At 34.0% G+C, this 19,129-nt stretch overlaps 1 protein-coding gene across 4 annotated transcripts in view; it reads left to right on the top strand.

Annotated features, from left to right (window-relative positions):
- The window catches only part of LOC121967811 (calmodulin-binding transcription activator CBT-like), an 81,011-nt gene that overhangs the window by 7,279 nt on the left and 54,603 nt on the right, over positions 1-19,129 (top strand). For all 4 annotated transcript variants that reach the window (XM_042518300.1, XM_042518292.1, XM_042518288.1 and 1 more), the window contains 2 exons: positions 6,501-6,616; positions 18,301-18,389. In XM_042518300.1, the coding sequence (XP_042374234.1) occupies positions 6,501-6,616; positions 18,301-18,389 (205 nt within the window). The remainder of the gene's footprint in view (positions 1-6,500; positions 6,617-18,300; positions 18,390-19,129) is intronic.

Here is a 19,129-nt window from a genome sequence, read left to right as displayed (position 1 = left end):
GTAAGGATAAAGTGTTAAATGGTATTAGATTAATTGGGATTATTGGATTAATGTCTTGACATTAGTAGTTCTAGTTTAGGGTTTCGTGATTAGTATATATATGCCCATGTAATGGTTACCCCATTTTGAAGTAAAATGCCCCATTTTGAAGTAAAATGCCCCATTTTGAAGTAAAGTAATAACATAATTTCTTACCTAAATTTTATTGTAATGAACCTAGAGACCTAAACATAATTACCATATAGTAGGAACTAGACCAACTTGTAATGTTTTTTTTACATTAATGAATAGAAAAAATAAGTAGAGAGGCTTCCTAAGGGAATTTAATCCTAACTGATTTTTCCAGTTACATGCTATCACAATCTAGTCTCACAATTTGGCTACTCTTGATCCCTTGTATCTCTAGATCCTCTCTCTCGTCATGTGTTTGATGCTCTGTCACTCAAAATTGCATGGCCATAAGCTTGTCCTTTGGACGAAGCCCATGATAGCTGGCTATTGGGATATGACTACGAGGTGCAGATCCATACGATCATCCTCCAGTTTGCCATCAAGCAACCAGATGTTGGTTGATCTCAGTTGGAGCTTGATCTACATTTAAACTGTAGATTGGCTAGGGTCTGATCACTTGTGTGTACACCAGGAACAATAGATGCTGGAAATGTGGGTTGGATGCGCCATACTTATGTCACTCAGTTGCATACTTATGTCACTCAGTTGCATAGCGCCATGGTCATGACCTTGTCCTTGCATTGATCGAGCCCATGCTTCTTATTGGTATATGACCACAAGCTATAGATCCACATGATCACCCTCCAATCTGCCATCAAGTGAGACATGTCGGTTCCTCTCATTTAGAGCTCGATTTATGTTTTTAGCCGTTGATCGGCTGCAGTATGATCACTTGCTTGTACATCGGTAACACCATATGCTAAAAGCAGAACTCATGAACACCTTGTGGTGCTCCTCCATCAAAGAACCTCAATTGTGCAACACTTGATGATATCCTTTAACATGACAACGAACTATTTGGAATCTGATTTTGTCCATTGCGATTGTAGACTTATCCATGGTTTAAACTCTCGTGCACCACGGGTGAAACATCTTGTTTCACTAGTCAATTGACATGCCAATGACATCGACACACTTTGCGCCTTCAAGGCCGTGCGAGTCCTCGCGGGAGGCGTCCGTGAGTCCATGTGAGTCCTCGCGGTCATGCGAGTCCTTGCGGCGGTGCGAGCCCTTGCGGCGGTGCGAGTCTTCGCATGATCCCCACGCCCGCCGCGGACGCGTCGCGTGATTGCCGCAATGGCCTTGCATGAGGTTTTTTTTAATTTATTTATTTTTCTTTACGGTTAATATTTTTTAGGCAAATTTTTTTAACTATTTTTTAAAATTTTTTAATGATTAATTTTTTATGCTTTCTCATTATGTTTAGACTTAATTAATTCTAGATGAATTTTTACTTAATTTTTAAAATATTGGTTTAATCTAATAGTAAGTATTTATAGTCAACAAATATTATAATAATATTTTAAATTAATATATTTTATATTTTAAAAAAATATAAAATCGTATATGCACGACATGATACCAAAACCGTTAAATGAGAAAAAAATGGAAAAACTATTAGATCAAATGATATTTTAATAGAGGTATGAAAGTGTTAAGGGAAGCAATGTCTTGAGTGACTTGTGAAATTATCGAATCTTATATTGAAAATGAAGAAAATATCTAATCAGAGGGTGACTATTTTAGTTCCCTTGTATAAAAACAAAGGGGACATACAAATTTGTGCGAATTGCAAGGACTTTAAACTAATGGTCTATATCATGCAATTTTGAAAAAGAGGGATAGAAAAAATTGAAGAGCCCACGGTGACTGAAAGTCAATACGGCTTCATGCTTGAAAGCTCGACGTTAGAAAGTTCTCATTTTCTCAGCTAATTGAAAAGTGAGAAAAGCAATAAGATTTACATGGTACTTATTGACTTGGAAAAATAGTCCCAAGAGAAATTGTGGAGAATAAAAGAAAGGTGTTCATGTAGTTATATTAAAAAAGTTAAGGATATGTTTAAGAATGTAATAATAAGAGTGAAGACTCTAGACAAATTAGACATTTTCTATAAAAATAGGATTACATTAATGATCAACTCTAAATCCATATTTTTTTACACTAGTTATGGATGAACTTATTGGACACATCGAATACCAAGTCATGCTAGTTGGCAAGGACGGAACTTACCATTCTGCTTGTCGATCGGTATCAACACCGCGAGGTCGCGAAGGCTGCTGTGACCTCGTGGTTGCCTCCACGAGGATACAGATTTAGCCGTGACCTCATATTTTTTTCTCGTTTTACCTAACCGAGAGGGTAATTTCTCTAATCATATGTATAAAATAAAAGAAAAGAATAAAATTGTGCGAATTATAGGGACATTAAGCTAAAGAGGCATACTATAAAATTTTAGGAATTAGTAATAGAAAAAACAATAAGGAAGAAGACTATGGTGATCTAAAATTAATTTAGATCCATGCTTGAAAGGTCGACAATGAAAGTTATATATATTGGGAAAAGAAGTGAACTCACACATGATATTTGTCAATTTAGAAACAACTTATAATAGAGCTATGATAAAAATTATGTCGAGAATTCTATAAAAGAAAGGAATTAGTGCGGTGTATATTAAAATAATTAAGGATATATATGAGAATGTAATGACAAAAGTGAACATTCTGACGGACTAATTGAAGCGTTTCCTATAAAATATGATTACATCAAGGATCAATTCAAAGTCCTAATCTTCTTACCGTAATCATGGATGAACTCACTAGACATATCGAATACACGTTACCATAGTGCATGTTGTTTGCAGATGATATTGTTTTAGTGGAGGAGACATGTGCAAGAGTGTATGCTAAATTTGAATTTTGATAGAAAATTCTAGAAGTGAAATGTTTTAGGTTTAGTAAAATAAAATAAAATATAATATATAAAATTTAAGTTTAACAATATTAGATGTAGTAAGCCAATTGTTAAGATAGAAGATGATAATTATATATAATTGTGAGCTTTAAGAATTTAAAATCTTTTTGCAAAAGGATGGAGGGGTTGAGAGATGTGTTACATAAAATATAAGTATAATGATTGAAATGGAGGAGAACATTAGATCTTCTTTGTGATTAAAAATACATTTAAAATTTAAAGGCAAGCTCTATAAAATGACGGTTAAACATGCTATATTATATGTAGTTGATTATTGGGCTATGACTCAAGCACACAAGCACAAGATGAGAGTGGTATAGATGAGGATGTTAATATAGATGTACGGACATATGAGGATGGAAATGATAAGAAATGAAAATATTAGAGAGAGTTGGATTGCATCTATTGAGAGAAAATTATAGGAGACACGTCTAAAATGTTACACATATACTTGAATACTAATGAATACTCCATTTAGATGATATGAAACTATAATAAATACACATATTAAAGGAGGACGACTAAAGAAGACTTGGTTAGAAATGATAAAACAAAGTAAATTTTATTTAAATATAAATTATAATATAGTAGTTGATAAAGTCCAATGGTGTAAGTAGGGGTGTAAATGAGCCAAATCGCTCGTGAGCTATTCGAAGCTCGATTCGATAAAAGTTCGTTTGAGCTCGTTTAATTAGGCTCGTTAAGATAAACAAATCAAGCTCAAGCTTCATAAGATTCGGCTCGTTAGCTCGTGAACATGTTCGTTAAGCTCATGAATCAATTTTTAAATAAAAAAAATAATAGTTTTGATATTAAATTTATAGATTTTACACTCTACTTATGAAAAACATAGACAAATATATTAAATTTATTTATTAGAATAAAATTATAAATTTTAACAAGAATATTATAATTTTTTAAAAATATATAATTTAATTTTTAATGAATATTTAAATTTATAATTTATATTTATTAAGCTCGTTTATGTTAGATAAAAGCTCGAATAAGCTCGTGAGCCATGAATATATTCGTTAAATAAAGCTCGAGCTCGGCTCGATTATAAATGAGCCAAACTCAAACATCCAAGAGTTCGGCTCGGCTCTGCTCGATTACACCCCTAGGTGTAAGAGGATCCATTTAACTGATCCCATCCAGTGGGATAAAACTTTTTTTTTTTCCTTATATTTTTTAATTTTTAATTTTAGATATATATATTTTTAAAATTGGTAATTCCTTTCATGTTAGTTTTTTCCTTCGTAATTTTTTTCCAATTTCATTCATCCATTTTTTCCCCTTCCATCCACGAAGGTAAACAAAGAGAAAAAAAGACCCCACTTTAACTTCGTTAAGGCTAGTTAATTGTTTCTCCATCTTTTCACAAGGTAAATAGAATACAAAAACCTTTTAACCTCAAGAATGATTATTGAGAAAGATAATTTTTTTAAAATATAATATAATTTTTAACTTTATAAAAATACTATTATTAATGAATTAAATTATTCTATATATAAATTTGATTTAATTTTAAATTGATTAAAATAAATCCAAATTAAATCTAGTTTGAACATATTTGATTTTGCTATTTCTACTAGGTGGATTTTAGTTAATCCTAAATCATCTTTTACTCAATATGCATCAAACATTTTATAAGATAATATCAAAATTTAAACTTAACATTCAACTTCTCAAATATAGCTCAATAGTAAGTATCTATAATAATTAAATATTAGTAAAATTAGTTTTTAATTAATATGATTTATATTTAAAAAAGTATCGAAATTGTATTGGCATAACACGATATAATACTAAAATTGTATTGTTCAGTCATAAATTGAAACTCAAATATGATTTAATTTTAAACTTTGTCCAAGACACGTTAGCATGGTGCATGTTATTTGCAGATGACATTGTTTTGGTCAATGAAACATGTGACTTAAATTCTAAGCTCCAAAGATAGTAAGAGACATTAGAATTTAAAGATTGCAGGTTTAATAGAGCAAAAATAGAAATATATAGAATTTCAAGTTTAGTTGTAGGTGGAGTAAGACAATTATTAAAATAAGAGATGAAGAGTTACTTGTAACTGAAAGTTTTAAGTATAGAAGATGGTTTTTATAAAAGGATAGAAGTGTTGATAGAGATATTTTATATAGGATACATGTAGGATGGCTGAAATAGAAGAGAGCATTAAGTATTCTTATGATTGTAAGGTACCTTTAAAATAAAAAAAAAATTATATAAAATAATGTTTAGACCTCGTATGCTATATGTAGTTGAATGTTAAGCTATAAAGTTAGTACAAGAGCAGAAGATGAGAGTAGAAATTAGAATTTTCAAGTGGATCTTCGAACATCTGAGAATTTTATATAGGATACAAGTGGGATGATTAAAATAGAAGAGAGAGTTAGATATTCTTGTGATTGTAAGCTACTTTTAAAATTTTTGGTTAGACGTGTTACAAAATAGTGGTTAGACCTCTTATATTATATGTAGTTGAATGTTAGTTAGTACACGAGTAGAAGATGAGAGTTGCAGAAATGAGAATTTTAAGATGAATGTATGAACATATGAGTATGTACAAGATAAGAAATGGAAATATTAGAGAGAAAGATGAGATCGCTCCTATTGAGGAAAAACTCAAAACTCTAAGAGATACTTTTAAGATGGTATGAATATTTACTTAGGTAATTAATAAATGCCTAGTTAGCTGATGTGGGATCATGACAAGTGTGTACATCAATTAAGGAAGAGGAAGACAAGACTTAATTAACAATATTAAAATAAGATAAAATTTATTTAAATATAAATGAGGATATAGTAGGAGATTAAGTTCATTGGCGTAAGAGGATTCATATAGCGATACCCCTTGGTGGGATAAATGATTGGTTGTTGTTGTTATTATATAACGTGCATCGCTTCGGTCAACATACAGGTTAGATATCATAATTTTTGTGTTGTTAGTTGTGTTCTAGGTATTACTTAATTCATATACAAAATTTTATATGGAATTATCTATTACTTTGAGTGCTTTATTTAATTACAAAGTGATAAATGAAACTTGTGTTTATATTGGTTACTTCAGTTGTATAGTTGGATCAATTTGATCAAATATTAGCTTCTAAAAAAAATAAAATATAAACCACATATATAATTGCTTATTTATCTTCCTTGTGCATTTGTTATGTAGTGATCGATCTTATGCTGTCTACATATACTTTTCAAATCCTCCACTTCAAGATTGTTAAATATTAATCTGTATGGTTAGGTATTTATTTTTTGTGTTATGTTTTATATTCAATGTCAATTGCACATCTCTTGTTGATGGAAGTTCTTATTTGTAGCTATTTAACATTTATTCTTTTTTAGGACACTATGATATGAGCTACAAAAGTCATAATTCATCATCAGATTACCTACTATTTTAACACAATGTTTGACAAGATATAAACAATATAAAATTTTTATGCTGTCACTCATTTTGTTCATATTCTAATTGTATTCTATTATCCGTCTAGATGGCAGGGTACTGCTATTTGACAGGAAAATGTTGCGAAACTTTCGGAAAGATGGTCACAATTGGAAGAAGAAAAAAGATGGGAAGACAGTACAAGAAGCTCATGAAAAATTGAAAGTTAGATTTCATATCTAACGTGAATTTCTGATTCATCAATTTCATTTATAGTGCTTGAGCATGCAACCCATTTAATGTTCTTTGAATAATTCAATTATTTCCATGATGTTTGCTATGACTTTTTTTAAAGTATCATTGTGTGCTTGGGTTTGGTTGCCGATCAGAACAATCTGTTTTTTGTATTGTACCTTGTCACACTCAATTTAACATGCCTTAAAGCATGCTAAATTTAGATGGATATTGCATCTTCCATTTAATTTACTTATTTCTAGAAAGGGGAACTAGAGTAATTAGAGAGGCAATCGAATTATTTATATCATGCAAACACTACTCAAATTGTTTTGACATGTTGTACACACCGAGATAAACTTAAAGCTTCTTCTAAAACTAAGAATATATAAATTAACAATTGAATTAAAATTTTACTATCTTACATAGATGAGTTTTATTCTATAAATCTCCTTCCACTTGTTTACTTCCAAGAGTATATGGCAATTATGTATAATTTCAATACTATGTCATGCTAACATGCAACACTCTTCAAAGCGTGGTGAAATCAACTCAAATGATCCAGCATAACAATTAGAATGCTAATTGATTTAAAATTTTAAGTAACAAGCTACCAAAAGTATAACAAACATTTTAATCAATGATGGTATCTTACTAATATCATTTTTTTTTTACATTAGATGGAAGCATTGATTCCTTTTGCTTTGGGAGCTTCAAGTTTGATCCATGATTTTCGGTGTCAAGCCATGCTAGTTGACAACCATAAAAGACACATATAAACCCTTTTTACATGGTTGGAAATACTCGGTTTCTACTCTACGACCTATTATCCGTAGGTGGATAAACTCTGACAACACCTAAATCTTTCTCCTCTTGCAAACAATGAACTTTGAGCAAATACAACAACAATCAAGCCTTATCCCATTAGGTGGGGTCAATTTTATGGATTTTTTTACGCCATTGGGCTTTATCTCCTACTATATCATCATCTATACTTAAATAAATTTTATCTTATTTAATTGTTGCTAACCAAGTCTTTTTTGATTTTCCTCATTTGATATGCGTGTTTGTTATAGTTTTACATTGCCTAATTAGAATATTTATTGGTCATCTAAGTATATACCCGTACCATCTTGAACGTGTTGAGTTTTCCCACAATAGATGTAATTCGACTTTCTCTATAATGTTCTTATTTCTTATTCTGCCCATCCTCGTATGTCTACACATTCACCTTAACATCCTCATCTTTACAACTCTCATTTTCTGCTCATGTTTTTGAGTCATAGCCCAACATTCAGCTCCATATAATATATCAGGTCTAATTGCAATTTTATAGAACTTTCTTTTAAATTTTAGAGGTACTTTACAATCACATAAAACACTTGACGCTTTCCTCCATTTCAACCATTCTGTTTGTATTATATGTAGGACATCTCTCTTGATTTCTCTATTATTTACAAAAATAATCATAAATATTTAAAACTCTCAGTTCGGCAACTCGTCATTTTCTATCTTAATAATTGTCCCATTACGTCTAATATGACTAAACTTAAGTTCCATATATTCTATTTTTATTCTACTAAGTCTAAAACTTTTCCCTTATAGTGTTTTCCGCCTAGATTCTAGCTTAGCATTTTACTCATTCACATGTTTCATCTACAAACAACATGCACCATGGTACTGTGTCTTGAATGCGTGTAGTGAGGCCCCAGCGCGTAGCGCAGACGGTGGGCGTATGACATCTCTGGCGTAATGGCCAGGGGTCGATTTTCAGGAACTGACGACTTGGGGTTTACCCCACCATGCTCCTATGATATGTGTACCTGCATGTACCTCCCTCCATATCCGTGGGGTTGACACTAGGGGGGCCGTTAAGGTAGCGAATCTGCTTTGAATGCGTGCAGTGAGTTCGTCCATAATTAGCATTAAAAGATAGCGACTTAGAGTTGATCCTTGATGTAATCATATCTTTATTAGAAATGCTTCAGTTACTCTACATGAAGTTTTTACTCTGTACATATCCTTAATTAGTTCAATATATGTTACGCTAACATCTCTCTTTTCTAGAATTCTGGATAGATCTTGTTTTTGCTCCCGATATTTTTCAATTAGTTGTCTAAGAAGATATATAGATTCTATTGTCGACCTTCCATACATGAATCCAAATTGATTTTCGGCCATCGTGGTCTTCTTAATCTTTTTCCTATTACTCTTTCCCAAAGTTTCATGATATCACTCATTAGTTTAATACCCCTATAGTTTGTACAATTTTGTATGTCTCTCTTGTTCTTATATACAGGAACTAGAGTACTTACTCTCCATTGATTAGATATGTTTTTTTTTTTGCTTTCAATATCATATTAAATAATTTGTAAGCCATTCAATACCTTGTTTCCTGAGACACTTCCATATTTCTATCGGAATATCATCTGGTCTAACGACTTTTTCATTGTGCATCCGATTTAAAACTTGTTCTACTTCTGAAGTTTGAATTCTACGATAAAAATTTAAATTTCTATACTCATTTAGCCCACTTAAATTATCTAAGTTAAGTTGGTTACCTAAAACTTTATTAAAAAGTTGATGAAAATATTTCTTCTACCGCTCTTTTATTTTTTCCTCGTTTACTAGTACCCTATTATATTCATCTTTAATACATTTTATTTAGATAAGATCTCTTATCTTCTTTTCTCTTACTTTAGCTATTTTATATATATCTCTTTCCCTTTTTTTTTTTTTATCTATTTTTTGATATAATCGTTCAAAAGTTTCATTCTTTGCTTCATTCATTACTTTCTTAGCCTCTTTCTGGGCTATTATATATTTTCTGGCTATTATATATTTTCTTAAGTTTCCATCATTATTTCAAATATATAATTCCTTATAAGCTTTTCGTTTTTCCTTCACTTTCTCTTGTACTTTCTCATTCCACCACCAAGATTCTTTACTTAGTTGTGCATGTCCCTTTGACTCACCGATTACACTCTTAGCTACTATTTTTAATTTTGATATATCTTATTCCATGTCATATTAGAGTCACTGTATATTTCACCTAATGCTTATACTCTTACCTTCTTTTTAAATATACTTTACTTTCCATCGTTTAACTTCAACTACCTAATTTAAGGAGTTGTATGTATTTTCTTTTTATTGATACTATACTAGACATATATCCAACATTACTAACTTATGTTGAGTAGTTAAGCGTTCTCCAGGAATAACTTTGCAATCTTTACAAATCTTTCTATCCCTCTTCCTAACCATAAGAAAGTTATTTGCGATTTATTATTCCCACTTTTGAACGTCACTAAGTATTCTTCTTTCTTAAATAACGTATTAGTTAATATAAGGTTATATGCTATCGCAAAATCCAATATAGTTTTCCCTTCATTTCTAGTTCCAAACCCATAACCTATATACCCTCTTGTATTCCTCATTTTTTCATTCCGACATGCCCATTTAGATCACTCCTATTAAAATTATTTCAATTGATAGAATATTTTGTAATATTTCATCTAGGTCGTTCTAAAACCTTGATTTAATATCTTTATCTAATCCTATTTGCAGTGTATATATACTAATTACGTTCATAGTTTCTTTTACCATTATTATCTTAAGAGTTATAATTCTATTCGCTTTTTTAATTACTTCTACAATTTCATCCTTCAATGAACTATATACAACAATACCTACTCCATTTCTTATTTTACTTTCCTGTACCATAGCTTAAAACTCGAGTTCTCTATCATCTTTACCTTTTCGCCTATCCATTTTGTTTCTTATAACACACAAAATATTAATTTTTCTCCTAATCATCACATCTACTACTTCCATTGATTTACCAGTAAGAGTTCATATGTTCCATGATCTAAATCTTAGACTATTAGTTTTCTTGTAATATTTGTTCTTATCTAACCTATGGTGTGAAGGGGAGCCTTGGCGCAACGGTAAAGTTGTTGCCATGTGACCAAAAGGTCACGGATTCGAATCCTGGAAGCAACCTCTTACAAAAAGAAAGGTAAGACTGCGTACAATGGATCATTTCCCGGACCCCGTATGGCGGGAGCTTCGTGCACCGGGTTGTCTTTTATCTAACCTATGGTGTTATAACTCTTACCTATTTAACATTACATCCAAGTTCTCATGGAGATGTAGCAGTCCTTACCGATATATTACAGTTGGATCTTGCAAAGCGAACTTTTACATATTTAGTATTCCACCCGAGTTCTGGAGATGTAGCGATCTTTGCCGAAACGTTACAGTCGAACTCTGCAATGCGTTCCTTTCGGGGAACAACCTATCATTAGCATAATAGTTTAATAGATCTATTCATTGAACATTTGCCATAGTTTAATGTTGGATAACAATCTCACGCAACCCTCTTCCTTTATCTGGGCTTGAGACCAACTATGATGGGTTCGTCATGGGCGGAGTTACAAAGAAGGAACTTGATTGTTTGATCGTGTTTGTTGGCTTTGGTTTGCTCTCCAAAGGCCCTCAAACACAACCACACTATCCTAGGAACCTCCACGAATACATCTCCAAAATTCTCCCATAAAGCTTCCATGAAACCCTTTCTGACTTAATTCTGCCGATACGTCTTCTACTTGCTTATGAGTCTAATTAGTCAATTGATATCTTCCTTATAGTCCAGTACTTCATTGTAGATGACAAGAATTTGACTGCGGTCACAGCTTTATACGGATCCCATTTTCTTTAGTAGATTCCTATTTTAACATTAGTTGATTGCATTGCTGGACTGCCTATGCATTAGTCGACTGTCACAATTCATCACAAAACTTTTTATACGATATCATTTTGGGTTGAGTTGATTACATAATCAACTCAACCATCAGTCGACTGCCCAAACTACAAAACTCTCCAAACCACAACTTTGTGGTTTTGGATCTGTTTAGTCAACTGCTCCATTAGTCGACTTCATCAGGCGATAGGTATCTCTATCAATCAATTGAATACCCCAAACATGACTAAATTACATTTTGCTAATTTTGAGTTCATTAATTGATTATTGTTCTCTCCATAATGGACTAATATTCTGGTTCTAGCTACACCAAGGCTGGAACTATTTCTTGCCAAGAGACTCCTTGTCTTCATGATTACCTAGTCTGCCTAGAAGAAGTCAACTCCGACTTAAGTATGCCTAACATATTAGGACCTCCTTTGTCTACAAACTCTTTGCCTATTATTCAATCCTTTTTTGCCTACCAAGACTTCCCTTTGCCCAACCTTAGGTTACCCTTGAGTTATTAACTCTCTCAGCCATCAGTTCATTGATGCACAACTAGTCAAACTACAAAACTTTGATTGCACTTGGGGTGTGGTTTTCTTAGCCATCAGTGGATTGCATCTCAACATTAGTTGATTATTCGCTTGATTTTGATCATATCTAAGGTTGGGTTCACCTAAGTAGCCATCTAATATTTTCCCTTATATACAAGTCATTCCACTTATATCCATCATGGACTTTTCTCCAAGCCTTGAGGTCTTCTATCATCAAGCTGCATCCCTCGGATGTTCCAAATACTTGGCTTCTTATATCATCCTTCGTGTCTTTGCATACGTAGTTCACCTCCTCGACTTGCCATGCTCTAATGCTCCTCGTCTCGTGATCCCTCGTATGTGCCATCCTTCTCTACTCATCAAAACCCTTAGCTATCTAAATGCAGAGGGGGACAAAAGTCCCAACAGGCATGAGTGTGATAGGAGGGATTACCATTGTCACCTAGTATGGGTTTCAATAGTTTTTTGGAAAGGTAAATTTCAATTGTTTGGAGCCAGTTTCATAATACTTTCTCTTTGAGAGTAGATTTGAAAATGGATGAATAAGGAGCTTATTTAATCTTCAATATGAGCCTTTTGTGGTAACAAGGTTACTTCAGTTTCCTATATTTGCTATCAAGATGCTGATATTAATTGGGACCTCTGGAGTTCATGCTTTATTCGGATAAGATATGGTTACCTTCAAAAAAAAAGATAGGCTTCTGGATGGTTAATCACGCATCAACTAGATACTCTCTTGTTTGATGATGATATTCTTTTCCTCTCTCCTATCTCCATTATCAAGAGGCTGATCCTAAGTTGCCTTTAGAATGCTTTTTTAGATAGGTGGATGACCATTGTTTAACTGCATAAACATCTACCAATGAGTCTAAATTATGTTTTTGTATCTCTACAATTCAAGTTGTTCCAGGGCAACAGATTCATGTTTATCTAAGGATGTCAAATCAAGAATTTTTGCTAGGAATCATATTAGTACATTTTCTAACCATGAATCATATCAAACTATGAATTTTAAGGTTTAGATAAAAAATTCTAAAATATGACGGGAAAGAAAATTCTACTTGAAAATAGTTTTGATATGCAAAAATATATAAAATAATATAATTCCATTTAATAACATAATATAATAGATAAAAGTTGATAATAATTCTAACCAAGGTTTAAAATGTTAAGCCATGAAATTGGAGGTTAGGTTTTTGACCATAATAATACACCTTCGGTACTATATTATGTTACATCAGTGTGACTTTGGTAGTATATTATATTGTGCCGGTGTGAATTCGAGCTTTATATGTTATACTTGTAATATAGATGAATTATATAATATAATTTTAGTATAATATTAATTAAAGCAAAGTTGCACTCACGATTATGTGATTTAGCACTTGAGACTTTCCCTCCCTCAATTTGCACTACTTGTCCTCGGATTGTGATATTGGTGATGCTGAGACCTGTAGAAGTCACCTTAAGCACTTTTGCCTCCCTGAATTTACACAAAATCTCTACCTGACTTTTAGGGCACTTTCCTCCATCGTTCCACCTCCCTCGATTCGTTGTTAATTCTAGATTTGCCTTCTCAAATTCTTGTTTCCATTTAAGATGTCTTTCTTGTCTCTGCTTTCCCTTCCTAACTCCTTTGTCCATGCCGGTACCGATACTATTCCGCTTTTGGTGCGGGAGTGAAATGATAAGTATTGACCATTCTGAGCAACACAACTGGATGCTTTAAATTCTGATTCCACTTGAATATATAGCAGCACATCATATGTTAATGACAATATACATATTATTGTTTATTTCCTTCCATTAAGATTGCAATGAAATGAGACATAGAAACTTCAAAAAATTCTCAATCTACTTATTGTTGGTGCAGTTAGGCCGGCAAAAGGGGTGTGAATTGCCTGAAAAATAAAACTATACCCTCCTCGTGCTTTCAACTCAAAAATCAATAGTAATAATAAAGTAATTGAAATAAAGAAACAGAAATAAAACAGAGACTCAACAGTTAACCTGGTTACAACCAAGAGAGTTGTTAATCCAGGACGAAGAAAAGCGCACTAGAAAAAGTCTCCTTTACTGAAGGCGGAGAAGCCTTTTACACTCTAAAAGCTCAGAACTATTGCTAGAAATGAATACAGAGTTGATTGAACAATTGATTTCTAATTCCTAGGTTTAGGGGTCCTTTTATAGGCCTTGTAAACTCTATCTCGTAGGTCTAAGGCGCCTCCAACAGAGGTCCAAGGTGCCTCCAATGAGTTGTTCGGATAGAACTCTATCCGAACCTCAATGGTTATTTTGAGCTGGCTCAAGGCACCTTCAACAAGCAATGAAGGCGCCTTCAATGTTGAAGGCGCCTTCAATGCATGTTTAAGGCGCCTTCAAGGTTCCTGCTATAAATACCTTCTTGCTTGCATGGTATAAATAGTTTCCAGTCTCTTTTGACTCCTTTTCTTCTTCGCTTTGACTTCCGAAGCTCCGTTTGTTTGGGTGATTTCGGTCAACCGAAATAGGGCTCACCCGAACCCAATTTCCGGCCTTCTCCTCGAGCAGCCTTCTTCCCCGGCTTAACGCCCCTCGAACGCCGCGCGCGTTCTTCTCGCCCACCGGTGTACTCTTCCTGTGCTCCTAAGCTCCTGCATACTTAGACACAGGGATCAAAAACAAACAGGACCTACTAACTTGGTTGATCACATCAAAACAACCACGAGGTCCAACAATCTCCCCCTTTTTGATGTGCATCAACCCAAGTTCAAGTTAGGGTAAAAACAAACAAATAGTAATTTTAAGAAATTGCAAAACTAACATTTAAAGTCTAAGTTTGCAATTAAACTAAATTGCAACAAACATAAAAATTTAGTTCTAATACTAAAAAGCAAAAAAAAAAAAAAAAATTAACCAAAGTTAGATTTAATTTTCTCCTAAATTTAACTTGTACCCATTTCTCCCCCTTTGATCACAGCAAAAACGGGGTACCAAATGTAAAAAAAATCTAAGTCGATTAAGAATATTTTCCAAAATGGTCAATTAAGTTAACTTTAGAAGACTTTTTAACTTAGGCAAAAATAGTTCTAAAGATTTTCCAAAAAATTCTAAGCAAGAATATATTCCTAAGTATGGAAAAAGAAAGAAAAAATCTTACAGCATTATTTAATTTAAATTTTAATGCTTTAATAAGAAGTTAATTAAACATTTCATTTCAATTTTTTGGCTTCCAGATCGTGACGATGCACTAGGCCTTCTTGATTATTGGAGCAATAACCACTTTCTTAGATAAAGCCTCAAAAGAAATTATCTGTTTAATTTTTCTTTTGAAAGCCTTAATTTAAAAAAAAAATCAGTCTAAAACGGATTTTGGAACCCAATAAAGGTTCCTTCCTACTGGGTTATTTAAAAACTTAGGGGGTATATAATTTCTAGGAATTTTCCTAAGTTGCCCCTGATATTTTCTAATGTACCAGTTTAATTTTCCATAAATCATTAGTTTTGATTTTGGAAATTTATTTAAGCATGCATTATTTTTCAATTTTTCAACTTTAATTTTTAATTCTTCATTTTTTGATTTTAGATTGTCATACATCTCAAGTGGACATGCTTTTGCTAATTTCATTTTTAATTTAGTATTTTCTTTTTCTAATTTAAGTAAGTCTTTAGAAAGAGATTTAATAAACTGAAAGGACTGCTTGGGAGTTAGATTACGTACCTCACTTACCTGTATATCTGTAGCTCCCCCTTCATCGTAGCTTTCTTCTTCTGATGTTCCTCCCCCTTCATCAATGCTCATTTATGAGCTTGACTCTTCTTCCAGCTAATGGTTAGTCATTAGCGCTAACCTCGAGAATTCTTCGACGTCTGATTCGGAGGATGAGTCTGACCATGTGGCCTTTAGGTTCTTCTGTTTGGAGGAAGATGGTCGCTTTTCCTTTACCTTTTCCTTTTTCTTCAATTTTGGGCAGTCATCTTTGATGTGCCCTTCTTCATTGCAGTTGTAGCAACGAATCGTCCTTTTATTTCGCTGAAGCCTCTTTGTCTGCGATCTAAATTTTTTAGTATTAAAAAATTTATTGAAACGTCTTACCAATAGAGCCGCTTCGGATTCGTCGATCGAGGCTTCGGAGTCGGAACCATTTATTCTTGCCTTTAAGGTAATGTTCTGACTAGTCTTCTCTACTCCATTGGGCTCTACAATTCGAGATTCGTGAAGTTCAAAAGTCGAAAACAAATTTTCTAAAGTACTTATCTCGAAGTCCTTAGAGATGTAGTATGCATCTACTAAAGACATCCATTCTGGAGTTCTGGGGAAGGCGTTGAGCGCGTACAGGATTGAGTCCCGGTTCGTTACTTCTTCTCCAAGGTTGCTTAGTTGAGTTATTAACTCCTTAATCCATGCTTGGAGATGCGCTACCTTCTCGCCATTGTTCATCCGGAGGTTCGTAAGCTGGGTCCGGAGGATGTCGCGCCTTGCTAGCTTTGCTTCGGAGGTACTTTCGTGAAGCTCCAGGAATTTTTCCCAGAGGTCTTTTGTGGAGTCGTAGCTTCCAATCCGACTTACCTCCTAAGGCGGTAGAACGCTGAGCAAGTGGAACTTAGCCTTTCCGTTGGCGACGAAGTCTGCTTGTTCCTTCTTCGTCCAGTTGTACTCTTCTTTGTCTTTTGGCGCTTCATATCTATATTTCATTATTAAGAGTATATCAAATTCAGTTTTAAAAAATACCTTCATTTTTCGCTTCCAAGTAGCGAAGTCTCCGTCGAAGTTCGGGGGATGGATGTTCACGCCGGCCATCATCCTGATCTTTGTGCTTCAGTCAGCGGTTAGTCCTTCTGAGGCTGTCGGGCTCTGATACCACTTGTTGGTGCAGCGGGGCCGACAAGAGGGGGGTGAATTGCCTGAAAAATAAAACTATACCCTCCTCGTGCTTTCAACTCAAAAATGCAATAGTAATAATAAAGTAACTGAAATAAAGAAACAAAAATAAAACAGAGACTCAACAGTTAACCTGGTTACAACCAAGAGGGTTGTTAATCCAGGGCGAAGAAAAGCACACTAGAAAAAGTCTCCTTTACTGAAGGTGGAGAAGCCTTTTACACTCTAACAGCTCAGAACTATTGCTAGGAATGAATTCAGAGTTGATTGAACAATTGATTTCTAATTCCTAGGTCCAGGGGTCCTTTTATAGGCCCTGTAAACTCTATCTTATAGGTCTAAGGCGCCTCCAACAAAGGTCCAAGACGCCTCCAATGAGTTGTTCGGATAGAACTCTATCCGAACCTCACATTGAAGGCGCCTTCAAGGTTCCTGCTATAAATACCTTCCTGCTTGCATGGTATAAATAGTTTCCAGCCTCTTTTGACTCCTTTTCTTCTTCGCTTTGACTTCCGAAGCTCCGTTTGCTTGGGTGATTTCGGCCAACCGAAATAGGGCTCACCCGAACCCAATTTCCGACCTTCTCCTCGAGCAGCCTTCCTCCCCGGCTTAACGTCCCTCGAACGCCGCACACGTTCTTCTCGTCCACCGGTGTACTCTTCCACAGCTCTCTCGTTCTTCGGACGCATCGAGCCCGTCGGCTTCCTTCCCGTGCCGTCCTTCTCGTTAGTTGCGTCTTTCGCTCGACTTCCTGTGCTCCTAAGCTCCTGCACACTTAGATACAGGGATAAAAAACAAATAGGACCTAACTAACTTGGTTGATCACATCAAAACAACCACGGGGTCCAACACTTATAAACTGTTTGTGAGAGTTTAAGGTTCTTAGTTGTCTATTTTTTGCCTTGCCTATGCGAGAATATTGTTTCTGAAGCTTTAACAATTAATCACATCATACCTACTTAAGAAATTACTGACATAGAACTTAGGCGTCTTAGTCAAAGGTTTAGCACCCATAGAATGTGTTAATATGGGTGCCTATCTGTACCAATTGGGAAGTAAAATGAATTGAGAAGAAGCTGCAGCTGCAGTTCTGGAGCTGGATCTGACAATTTGAATGGAATCTAAAACCTTAATCGTAGTTGCTAATTTATGATGACCTTTTTGTGTTCCGTATCTCATAGGAAGGCAGGGTCAGTAGGTTCTGCATGAAATCATTATCTTAAGCCGTTATTGTGCTGTTTCATCTTGTAATTTAATTTGATTGATCTTCGTGTAATGTTATTTGGAATTCATTGTTTAGTATTTTTCTTAAGCAGTGACTACTCATCAAATTGAAGATCCCACTTTAAGATGCTCTTTGTTTGTTCCTTTATTTTACCCTCATGCTTGTTATAATGCATGTTATAATTGACAATTGTACATGTCTTTATCGCTTATATCTGATATCTATTTTGTCTTTGCCATTTCCCTAATCCTGGTAAGATGAACATTAAGTAGTTGGTCTATGTCACAGATAGGAAATGAAGATAGGATTCATGTTTACTATGCACGCAGTGAAGATGACCCTAATTTTTACAGGAGATGCTACTGGCTATTAGATAAGTATGTTCTCTATATATAGCTAATTTTATTTCTACTGCAAGTACTAAAGCTTGATTCTGCATCATATATTTGCTCTAGCTATATTTTTGGTGGTAGCTACACTAATGAGGTGTATGTATGTATTGCTTAACTATGGGTATGGACATGCCAAATGAAACCCTTCAGTTTTATCCTGAGATGAGTTTAATAATTGGTATGAAAATTAATGGGAGACCAAACTACTTAGTGCAATTAAGGTACATCTAATGACATTTTTTCAAAAGATATATACTGTACAATGATGGAGAAAAGAAGTGATAAATCCTGATTACTTGAGATTTATGACTTGGTGGTATTGTTTGTTAGGTTTTTTAATGCTGTCACCAGGTGCCCTGATGGAGGGGAGGGTTGAGCAATCTAATAATTCTAACAAACAAATCCTACCTATCAAGATCCTAAAGTCATACAATAATATAACTAGATAGTAAATAACAATAATCCACATAACAGATCCTCCAGAGATTTATTTTAAGAATATACAATCCCATAAATAGAGAGCATAACCACTAAAAAGACAGCATCAAATAGTTAGCAAAATAACATAATGAAAATCATTGTGAAACACCCTAACGATACCAACTCCTGTAACTATGATTGTTGGAGCACAATCACCAATTTGGCTATCGTGGAAGGTCATCTGCAGCTAGCTAGAAAAACTATTGCATCTGTATAATTGAAGGAAACAGAAAGGGTGCCAACAT

This window comes from Zingiber officinale, chromosome 1B (assembly GCF_018446385.1).
Source record: "Zingiber officinale cultivar Zhangliang chromosome 1B, Zo_v1.1, whole genome shotgun sequence".
Lineage (NCBI taxonomy): Eukaryota > Viridiplantae > Streptophyta > Magnoliopsida > Zingiberales > Zingiberaceae > Zingiber > Zingiber officinale.
This window is presented reverse-complemented; position numbering and strand designations above follow the sequence as displayed.